Source organism: Nicotiana tabacum, chromosome 10 (genome assembly GCF_000715075.1).
Source record: "Nicotiana tabacum cultivar K326 chromosome 10, ASM71507v2, whole genome shotgun sequence".
NCBI lineage: Eukaryota > Viridiplantae > Streptophyta > Magnoliopsida > Solanales > Solanaceae > Nicotiana > Nicotiana tabacum.
Genome location: NC_134089.1, coordinates 161,691,029 through 161,703,017, shown reverse-complemented (window position 1 = coordinate 161,703,017; position 11,989 = coordinate 161,691,029). Strand labels below are relative to the sequence as shown.

The 11,989-nt window shown below is 38.8% G+C and overlaps 1 protein-coding gene across 1 annotated transcript; it reads right to left on the bottom strand.

Annotated features, from left to right (window-relative positions):
* Positions 1-4,304: 4,304 nt before the first annotated feature.
* LOC142165502 (uncharacterized) lies at positions 4,305-4,826 on the bottom strand. Its single transcript, XM_075224040.1, has one exon. The coding sequence runs from the start codon at positions 4,824-4,826 to the stop codon at positions 4,305-4,307; it is 522 nt and encodes a 173-aa protein (XP_075080141.1).
* Positions 4,827-11,989: the final 7,163 nt, after the last annotated feature.

Genomic DNA, 11,989 nt, shown 5'->3' with positions numbered 1-11,989 from the left:
AGTATGAATATGAGAATCCAATAAATGAATAATCAAAAATGATAATTTTGGAAATTATTATTGGATTTTAGGGATGAAAATAAGGAAATAAATTGGTTTAAAACCTTTTAAAAATTAAGGAAAAATAATATATTTATATATGCATACATATGCTATTTTGAAAGTATTTTGCATTTTAGAAAATATATATAGGAAAAAATGTGGTATCAACTTTGGGATATTGTCCCATAGTCCCAAATGTAAATGTGCTAGGGGATCTCCCGAAATACCGTTCCGTAGTCCCAAAGTAAATATCCAATACAGGGGGATCTCCCGGGATACCATCCCGTAGTCCCAAACATAAACATAGTGGGATCTCCCAGAATACCGTTCCGTAGTCCCAAAGTAAATATGCAACTCAATCAACATAAACAACAATTTTAACAAAGAATTCTACAGTTTAGATTAAGTTCAAATCAAGAAGACATGTAATTTTCACTAAACATGCTGCACAGAGTTCAAATAGGCAGTTAAGGTAGTTAAAATAGTTAAGGTACGTAGGCATGCTTTCCTAAGCTAAACAAGATAGTTACATATACTAGTGTTGCTTAATTAAAGGAAAAACAGATATTTGCTTAATGAAAACGGGGGTTTCCAACAAATAGCTCGTGTACTCACTCTTCACCTCACGTACACGGTGCTCATATATCAAACAATACCAAATCTTAAGGGGAGTTCCCCCACACAATGTTAGGCAAATCACTTACCTCGAACCAAGCTCAAATCAATCCGAAATCATGCCCTTTCCACGATATCCAACTCCGAGTGGCCAAAATCTAATCAAATCAATTACAAAACATAAATATAGCTACAAAAGACTAATTTAGCTAATGAAATCAAAGCAAAGATGCGAAAATAGGAAAACACCCAAAAATCCTTCCCGGGACCACGTCTCGGAATCAGGTAAAAGTCACAAATTATGAACACCCATTCACTCACGAGTCTAACCATACCAAAATCACTCAAATACGATACCAAAATCTCGATCAAAATCCCAAAATTCGGGCTAAGAACTTTTCTCAACATTTTCTAATTTTCCACCCCAAATCCGAAATTAAATGATAAAATCAAGCTTAGATTAATGGGATATAATAAAAAAGGAGTTAGGAATCATTACCCACAATCTTCCCTCGAAAATCTCTCCAAATTTCGCCTTCTACCGAGCTCTCAATCAAATTTTGGAGTTATGAACTCAAACCCTTGTTTTTCAACTTTAAAATCTGCCTAGTGATTTCCTTAATTGCAATCACGGAAACACCTTCGCGATTACGAAGAACAACTTCGCTGAGTCATGAATTTAACCTATGTGAACGCGTAAAACACCACGCGAACACGATGTTCTACCTCTCACACTTATGCGATCGCGAACTAACCATCGTGTTCGCGATGAGCAATGCTTGTTGCCCAGCTTTGGCCCACTTAAACCTACGCGATCGTGACCTGCTCCTCAAATTCGTGATGCTCCCACTGGCCTCACCTTCGCGATCGCGAGCTCCTTTTCGCGATCGCAAAGAACAAAACTTCTGCAATAAAACACCAACAAAATCTGCCATCTTCTTAAGTCCAAAAATGACTCGTTGATCATCCGAAACATGCCCGAGGCCCCCGAGACCTTAACCAAACTTACCAACCAATCCTAAAACACCATAAGAACTTAATCTAGTCCTCAAATCACATCAACTAATGCTAAAATTACGAGTCATCCTCCAATCCAAACTTTAAGAGCTTGAAACTTTAAAATTCTACAACCGATGCCGAAACCAACCAAACCACGTCCGATTGACCCCAAATTTTGCACACAAGTCATATTCAACACTACGGACCTACTCCAACTTCTGAAATTGGATTCCGACCCCGATATAAAATATTCTACTATCGGCCCGAAACTCCAAAAGTTCAATTTTTGTAATTTCAAGCCTAAATGAGCTACGAACCTCAAAAACACAATTCAGACATGCCCCAAAGCCCAAAATCACCCAATAGAGCTAATGGAATTGATGGAATTCCATTCCGGATATCTCTTCACACTGTTTCGACTACGGTCTAAATTCTAAGACTTAATCTCTAATTTAAGGACTAAGTGTTCCAAAATACTCCAAACTCAAAACGAATTATTGCGGCAAATCACAATAGCAGAAAATAGATAGGGGGAAGAAGTTAACAGGGTATTGGGGCATTAATTCTCAAAATGACCGGCCGGGTCGTTACAGAAGCATTGACGCGAAGGTAATTTCTTCTTATTTTCTTGTTCTTTTGTAGGTCAAACAAGAAGGATGTGTTCTTGTTTAACGAGATGATCCATGCATGAAGAAGAAAATCTTAGGGTTTGGGGGATGAGTACTCATCCTTGCCCGAATATAGGGGATGAGTACTTTTTCTTGCCTGAATATCGGAGAGATTACTCTCAATGTGGCTCGACTATCGGAGAAATTACTCTCAATGTGGTTCGACTATCGGAGAGATTACTCTCAATGTGTCCCGACTATCGGAGAGATTACTCTCAATGTGCCTCGACTATCGGAGAGATTACTCTCAATGTGGCTCGACTATTAGAGAGATTACTCTCAAGAGACTTACATGTCCACCTTTAAGATTGGAAAGTACAGTTTCCTTTTAAGGAAAAACTCACGAAGAGGCCAACTTAAGGTACAAAGGGACTCATATGTCCACCTTAATATTGGAAAGTTATAGTTTCCTTTTAAGGACAAATCCACGAAGAGGCCAACTTAAGGTGCAAAGGGGATCATATGTCCACCTTAAGATTGGAAAATTATAAAGCTTCAACTCGAAGACTTTGTGGACTTGATGATGTCGACTTGAACACTTGGAAAAACTTTGAAGATTTGGCGGACTTTGCAGACTTCAACTTGAAGACCAACAAACTTGAAGATTGGATGGACTTGAAGATTCGACGGACTTTGACGCTTCAACCTGAAGACTTTGAGGGCTCAAATACTTCAACTTGAAGACCAACGAGTTTGAGGACCTCAACTTGAAAACTTCAACTTGAAGACTTAAATATTTCGACTTGAAGACCGAAGAACTTGAAGGCCGGTAGACTTAAAGATTTGGCAAACATGAAGACATTGTGAACCCCCGAATTTTAGCACAATTACTTGGTAGCCTCCAAAAAGACTATAATCGTCCCATTGAAGACACTGGTTTACCATGGAGGCTTTCCCCCTTTAAATCAAATGGGATCCAAAGATAATAGAAGAATGATATCTCAGCTTGATTTTCAAGTGCTGATTGAATGAATTACATTCCATCGTACTTTATTCAGATAACGATTGGGGGGTTATATATCTTTTGAACTTATGCGACTGCACTCAGAATGAAACTCTAAGATGCCTACATACCTCGGTAAAGAGCATTTTCCTCATCAGTGATCCCTTTTTGAATAGCTAATCATAATGAAGGTATTTGACGCTCGAATGGCAAGACAACTTCGACTCCATAAATGAGTGAATAAGGGGAGGCTTGTGTTAGTGTGTAGTGAGTTGTACTATATGCCCACAGAGCTTCTTCCATGCGGTCACACCAATCTCGTTTGGATTTGGAGATGACTTTCTTCAACAAGTTGCATAGAGTCTTGTTGAATGCCTCGACTAGACCATTGGCGACAACATTGTACATAGAAGAGTTACGTTGCTTGAAGCCAAAGAGATCAAAAATTTTGTTCATCAACCTATTGTCGAATGGCTTGCCATTATCCATTATTATGTAACGAGGAATTCCAAAGCGATAGATAATGTTTACTCAGATGAAACTTGCAATATTTTCCTTCTTTACTTCCTTAAAAGCAACAACTTCAGCCCATTTTGAAAAGTAGTCAGTTGCAGCCAAGATATATAGGTGCCCTCTAGAGGACTTTGGCAGTGGTCTAACAACATCCAATCCCCAAGCGTCAAATGGCCAGGATGCAACCGTTGAGCGCAACACTTCAGGAGGTTGATGAATAAAATTTGCATGGAATTGACAAGCCTTACATCTTCAAGCGTAGTCTAAGAAATCTTTTACCATCGTTGGCCAATAATAACCCATCCTTTTTATCTGGAAGTGGAGCTTTGGTCCAGACTGGTGTGACCCACAGACCCCAGAATGTGCTTCTTGCAAATCTTGGAGTGCTTCATCTTCCCCTAAGCATCGCAAGAGTACTCCCTCGAATGATCTTCTGTATAGAGTATCTTTATAGTAAAGGAAGCGAGGTGCATGACAACGGATTTCAGTCCTTCTCCTCGGATTTTCTGGAAGTATCCCATAACTTAAGTAGTCAATAATGGGTTGTCGCCATTTTGTTTTCTCAGCTTCAGAAACAACAACAAGATACAATTTTCTTCACCTTCAGCCTCATTTGGCAGCGATACTATCTTTTTTTGGCAGATAGTAACTTGTGCTTGATCAGGCAGGGTTAACGGTGAGGCTAGGACAGCTAAATCATCAGCCTTATTTTTTTCTTTCCTTGGCATATGTTTAATAATCACGTCATCGACCCACCCCATTAATTTTTTAGCATAATTATGATATGGGCATAGTTCAGGTTTCTTAACTTCGTAACTACCTAAAAGCGAGTTGATCACCAACTGAGAGTCACCAAAGACATGCAATTGCAACCGCTTCATATCTCTAGCCATTTCAAGCCCAATTATTAGTGCTTGATACTCAGCAACACTGTTAGACCAGAGTTGCATCAACATAAAAGAGTAGGGTAGAACTTTACCTTGAGAAGTGATGAATACTACACCAGCACCAGCTCCTCTGCGATATGCAGCACCATCAAAGTACATCTTCCATGGAGGTTGAACTTCAATGACCATTGCATCCTCATCGGGTAGTTCGTCAGTTAGTCCCCAATCATCAGGTATAGGGTGATATGCTAAGAAGTTTGCTAATGTTTGTCCTTTTATAGCCTTTTGAGGGACGTACACAATTTCATATTGTTGAAACTGGAGGTACCACTTTGCTAGTCGATCACTAAGGATAGATTTTGACATTACAACTTGATGGGATTTGCCCTAGAAATAAGGCGAACAACATGAGCTTGAAAGTAGTACTTCAAATTTTGAATTGAGAAGACAAGGGACATGCATAACTTTTCGATTGGCGAATAATTCAGCTCATTTGGTGACATCATCTTGCTCAGGTAGTAAATGGAGTTTTCTTTTCCTTCACTATTTTCTTGAGCCAATATCGCTGCAACAAACCTTTCTTGTGCCAAAATGTATTGTATTAACGACTTTCCAGGTATTGGGGCTGCCAAAACTGGATGCTTCATCAAGTAAGTTTTAATACTTTCAAAGGCATTGCTACAAGCTTGGTCCCACTTGAAAGGAACGCTTTTCTTCATGAGGTGACTGAATGGTTGGCACCTCCCAGCTGGGTTTGAGATGAATCTTCTAAGGTTTGCTAGCTTTCCTTACAGACTTTTCAATTCATGAATATCCTGAGGCTCAAGCATTTTCAAAATGGAATCCACTTTGGCTTGATCAATTTCAATCCCTCGATGTCGGACGATGAAACCAAGGAACTTTCCAAAAGTAACTTCACAGGTACATTTCAATGGATTCATCCTAAGTTGGTACCTCCGGAGCAACTCAAACACCATTCTCAAGTCTTTCAAGTGGTCGTTTTTCTCTTTTTTTTTACTACGAAGTCGTCAACATAGCATTCGACATTCTTGTGGAGAAGATCATCAAAAATATTTTCCATATCCCTTTGGTAAGTAGCACCAGCGTTCTTCAAGCCAAAAGGCATTACCTTGTAGCAATAAATACCCCTGGGAGTACGGAATGCATTAAGATCTTCATCTTTTGGCGCTATGCGAATTTGGTTATAGCCCGATGAACCGTCTATAAATGACATTGCCTCGTACCCAAACGATCATCAGCTCTAGAATAGGAAGAGGGAATTCATCTTTCGGACGTGCATTGTTGAGATCCCTGAAGTTAACACACACTCGAATCTGGCCATTTTTTTTCTTACAGGGACAATACTTGAAACCCATGTTGGGTATTTAACTTCACGAATAAATCCAACTTCGATGAGTTTGTTAACTTTGGTTTCAATTAAGGGAACCAAGTCCGGCCTAAAGAGCCTTTGAGCTTATTTAACAGGATGAGCACCATTCTTGACTGCAAGGTGATGGACCTCTACTTTCGGGTCCAAGACAGGCATCTCTTTGTAACTCCAAGAAATGACATCCCTGAACTCCTTGAGTAACTCAATATAAGTGATTTTTTTATCAACTTCTAGTAAAGAACTTAGGTAGGTGGGTCTTGGTTCTTCATTTGTGCCAAGGTTAATTTCTTTTAAGGCATCAACTATTGTCGTCACCCCTTCTTCAAGTTCAGGTGGAGCATCTTTCACATCTTTATCATCTTGAGGGTCCCCATAGTTGAAGGACATGTGATAACACGGTGAAACATCCTCCAATTTCTCAACATCCTCCATTAGAGATAAGACACCATTCTTGCCTAGTGAACTAACATGATACGAAGAACCACAGTTTCTTAATATTCATCACATTCCTTAGTGTAGACTACAATATATGGCTTTAACTTCAGTACTGCTTTACATGAAACCACATGTTTTGTTTGTCACCTCATTCTGGAAGAAAGCAAACTTTGGAAATCCTTACAAATTTTCTGGATTCTGGGCAAAGCGGGAGTTCTTATGCTATGATAATTTCTCTTGAACTTGTTCACCTTCTTTAAAGGACCCAATCCCTCAAATACGGAAGTCCTCACAGTTGGTTTTCCAGGTCAATCAAAGACTGAAGGTCTGTTAGAACCGGCAGATTCATTTTCTATAGTGATATAATTACTGCTTTCCCTTCTTATGGAGATACGCAATGGTGACAGTTGCTTGTATCCCAAAACTTCACATGGTTGTCTCATTACAACTTTTGATGGGAGCTTCCCTAACTTTGATGCCTCATTGGGATTGTATCCAGCTTTTGTAAATAACTTGTAAGCGTTAAGATCAAAACCTTCATCTGTTCTCTTTGTAAAGAGTGCCACATTCTGCAAACAATTCTGGGCCTCAATTCGTTTTACCAGAAGAGTTAACTCCATAGCATGTTAGTTTTCGAGATTAGATGATTCACCTTCATATTTCTTCCTTTTAGGGACATATTGGAGCGCATGATTTACTTTCTTGCCATAAGACACAGTATCCCCTCTACAAGATTTATTCGAGTTAGGTTGTACCTGTTCAGTAACAGCTTTGGCTTTACCAGCAGTCACCTCAGTTCTTTTAGTTATGGGCTCGTAATTTTTGCTTTTCATAACATCATCAGCTTTTATCTCCTTCACAATGCGGTTCTTCAAGTAGAAATTTGTATTGACGAAGTGTGACTCAGCCTCGGTGAATGGCTCGTCATCAACAACTATCTTCTTCTCGACTTCACCCTCGTAGTGTTTCAAATATTGATGGTAGGTAGATGTAACCACTTTATTCTCATGTATCCAAGGCCTTCCAAGCAAGATGTTGTATGAAATCTTTGCATCGATCACATGCAGCCATGTACTTAATTGCATATGTTCAATGGTGATTCTCAACTTGATCGCACCTATGGCTCTTTGCCCCCCTTGGTTGAATCCTTGGATCATCACATGACTTTCCGAGAGTTCTTTCACGGGAATACCAAGTTCTTTCACAGTGCAAATTGGAAAGATGTTCACAGAGGATCCTCCATCAAGAAAAATTCGATTTACCCTTTCATTACGCATATAGCCAACCAGGTACATTGGACGGTTATGACGTGTGTCACCTAGTAGAAGATCGTCATTTGTGAATGTAACTTTTGCTCACACGCGTTAACTTCTTAAGGAATAGACTCGATGAGCTTTTTTAAAGATGCTGCCGACGGTAGGTCATCACTCTTTTCTTTCCCTTTATCAGCATTACAACAAAGGGCCTCAATACTATCATAGGAAATCTTCATGCGAAACCAACATGTCAAGAAATCCTTCAAAGTCACTAGATGTCGTGACTTTTGAGAGTGGTGCACCTCCACTTTTGCTTTCTTCAAACGCCTAATTGGATTCTATTTCATTGGTCTTTTTCCCATCATTTTCCTTATTGGTTGTTATATCGATTCTTTTCTTGGGATCCTTTTATGGCGCTTACGATGAGTCACCAACATCCAACCTTCATCATCCTTAGGTTGATCGACTTCAACTTTGTTATTCTCCAGTAATTCTTCATCTTTACTTTCTTTAAAACTACATAATTCATCCGGACTGAATAAGCCAAACGTGATAGAGACTTGGTTTGCGCTTGCTTTTTCATCATCAAACACGATCTTCTTTTCACGAGCCAAGTCCATAACTTTGTCCTTGAAGACAAAGCACTTCTCTAGAGGATGGATCACAAGTCGATGGTATTTGCAGCAATTTGGGTCATTCGTTTTACCAGCTTCATTTGGCCGCTTCATTTCTCAATGAGATTTAACTCGAAGAGTTCTTCAAAAATGGCTAGCATATCAGAATCCAGAAATGGGTACTCTTTCTCTTGCATTTCTTTTAGAGTCAACTTTCCACTTGGCTTATCTTGAAAAGAAGTGGATTTCATACTCTGCTTCTTGCTCACCTTCGTCGTGAACTTCACAGGTGATGTGTTGACATTCATGGCTTCTTTGCTTTTAGACTAGGGTGCGAACTTACCCACTTCCTAACTTCTTATTTGTCATTCCCTTTACGAGGTTTATAGATGGGCAGCCTTTCATTTCCAGCGGAGGCCATGCTCAATTCCATGCCATGGGTACGAGTTGCTAGTTCTTCAAATGTGCTAGACTTGATACCTTACAAGATGTAGCGCAATTCCCAATGCATGCCTTGGATGCACATCTCTATGACATAAGCTTCACTAAGCCTGTCTTTACAGTTGAGGCTTGAATTCCTCCAATGATTGATAAAGCCGATAATTGGTTCACCCTTTCGTTGACGAGTATTTGTGAGTTCCACCATGCTCATAGTGCGCCTTGTGCTATAAAAGCGATTGAGGAACTCTTGCTCTAGTTGATCCCAGCTATCAACAGATCCCGCCTCGAGGTCTGTATACCAATTAAAAGCATTTTTTTAGTGAGCGGACAAACTATTGATGAGGTAATATCCATAAGTTTCAACGTTGTTGCATGTCTCAAAAATGTGTGCCACATGTTGCTTTGGATTGCCTTTACCAACAAACTGTTGAAACTTTGAAGGTTGATAGCCAGTAGACATCTTTAACATATTGATCCTTGTAGTGTACGACTTTGCGTATCTTAGGGAGGACTTGATAGCAACTTCATACTTATTTTTTATAGCTCATTCAATGAACTCCTTCAGTTGATCGATGGGGATCATCATTTCAGATGAGACAGGGATAGCCTTAGCGGATGCTACTCGTTTTGGGGGATAATCAATCTCTGGAACTTCTGGGATCTTTCCAGGTGCGTGGGTGGATTCTTCTTCGAACAAGATTCCTTCCCTATATGTTAGATTGTCGATTCTAGCATCTTGATTTTGCAAGCATTTGGTCAAGCCAACGATTGCTTCCGTCAAGTTTGCCAACTGCTCCTCCACAGATGAGGTATTTGCCACCATGACTTGCATGATTGCCGTGAACGATGGAGAGTAGCATGGATTTTCAAACAAAATTAATCCTCGATTGGATCACGCTATGTGGTGTAAGTGGGGAGGATCCATCACTTGAAGCATCATCATTTTCATTCACAGAAGAATACTTGGATCCGGAGAGGTCAAGTAGAGCAACAGTTTTCTTGATCTTTTCAGCAACATCACTTCCTCCTTCGGGTGAGCTTGTGGAAGATCTTGCTACTTTTGAGGATGAAGATCCGAAAATAGGAGTTGATACGGACGACACTTGGGGTGCTTGTTGTCCTAATGAGCTTGCTTTGCTCCTTGTAACTGGTCCAAAGCTTCCAAAGACAACATTGAGGATGTTTTTCACATCAACATAGAACCTGGAATTAGCAGCCTTGGTGGAAGTTGAACTGGAGTTGATTTTTTTGAAGCCATTTCAATGTTCTTGCACTTTGGTGATTGAAAAGTTTAGATGAGAGGTAGAGATTGTCCCACTGGGCATGCCAGAATTTGTAGACAATAAAATATCGTCGAGAAAATTAAATATAGACCAAAAAATATTGCAACAATCGTAGTATTTTATTTTAAATATTTGAGTGTTACAATCTCTATGATTCTTGTGATTCTTCTTTTCAACAGTAAATAAATTCAAGGGCCTTTGAGCTTGATCTTGAATCTATATTTGTTGCTACGAACGATAATCTTAAATTTAACTAGCACGGACTTTGATTTGAACTTGTACTCTTTGAACCTTGATTTGTTCTTCGTTCTTGAGCTTGGACTTGATTTCTTGAACTTGAACTTGATTGCTTGAAACTTGAAACTTGTGGAGGAATTTATAGCGTTTGATCGACGAGCTCTTTCTTGCTTCTTGTTATAACTTCTGGTATATTTTCTGGGTTATGAAGACTCCCATTTATAGTTGTGGGAGGGAAAAGTTGTGATAAGAACAAACTCTTTCCGACCAATCAAATCGAAGTGTGACAAGACCGCATTTGATTGGCCAGAACATGTCATTTGCACACGTGGCGCGGTTTCATTGAATTTTTAATGTGACCTTGCATGCCTTGTCGTTTTGACATGTAGCATGATCCTATTGGCTCTTCCGTTTGACTTAGCGTGCCACGTCATTTGACACGTGGCACCGAACTGGGCCTCTAGGAAGATAATATCTTGAGCCTAATGAAGTGGGCTCATCATTTGTAGCCCAATTATATTGGACTTATATAATTAATTCAATTATATTAGCTTATAATATTTATTTGGACTAGTATATTTGAAATATAGTCCAAATTATTTATCGAATTTAAATTCGATAAAATTTAACTTTAAATTTAAATTTATCGAATTGTACATGCCTACACAGTTATTTACTTAGTTAATTTAAAGGCGGATCCATGATTTGAAGTTTTTGGATTCAGAATTAAATATTATGGATATTCAATGAATTTTTTAATATATATACAAAGATTGAGCACATCTAGTGGATTCCCGGGAACCCGCATATTAGCCTCTAGATCAGCCACTGATTCAGAGGAGCAACAAAACCAATAAATACGTATCAATCCCAAGCTTGTTAGGGTAGGTTGTATAAATCATTAAATTCTTTGTGCGTCCATTCCTTGAAAAATGATCACTTAGGGTAGACGGGAGGGAGTAATAAGCTTCCAAAAATTTTCAGTCCTTGAAAAACCAAACGTTGGGCATCCTGTAAATTGAATAAATAAATATTGAAATTAAAGTGAAACCAGGTACGATTTCTCAGAGCAGTGAATTAGGGATATTTATTTCTGGAATCTTAAGAAGATACAATTTGAGCAGTGAAAAGAAGAAGATATATCATGCAAGTACAAATCCAAAGAAATTAAAAATCTATTTATGTAATGTCCCGACTTTATACATTGTTTCAAATCTTAATTAGGCATATTTTGACAAAGCACGCTAACAACTTAACATATCTAATAGATTAGTAGCAGGTGCTGAACCAATTCATGAGTTTCGTGATACTGTTTATCGTATAAGTCTAAAATAAGACATGATGTTACTGTGGAGGTATGAATAGATGTGGACATGGTAATAGATGAAATTATAATCGTTATTATTGTGATAATGAGAATAATAATAGTTCTCAAAATAATTCTTCACTTTGTGAAAATAATGTTTGTTATTGATTTTGTTGACCTGAGCGGTTTTAGTTTTGATGATTGACAAAGGAACACATGCATGAACCAGGTCCATGGACAATGTGCACAGGTCACAGTCAGATTTAAGTAAAAGACATGCAAGTGCAAGGGATAAGTATAATTGGTTATTTGTGATATGCCTTGAACGAAGATGCTGCATAATTGATAAGGAGAAGGATT

Bases quoted from the DNA above. Each gene is read 5' to 3' on its own strand.
- LOC142165502 (XM_075224040.1), bottom strand. From the start codon at position 4,826: ATGTACTTTGATGGTGCTGCATATCGCAGAGGAGCTGGTGCTGGTGTA.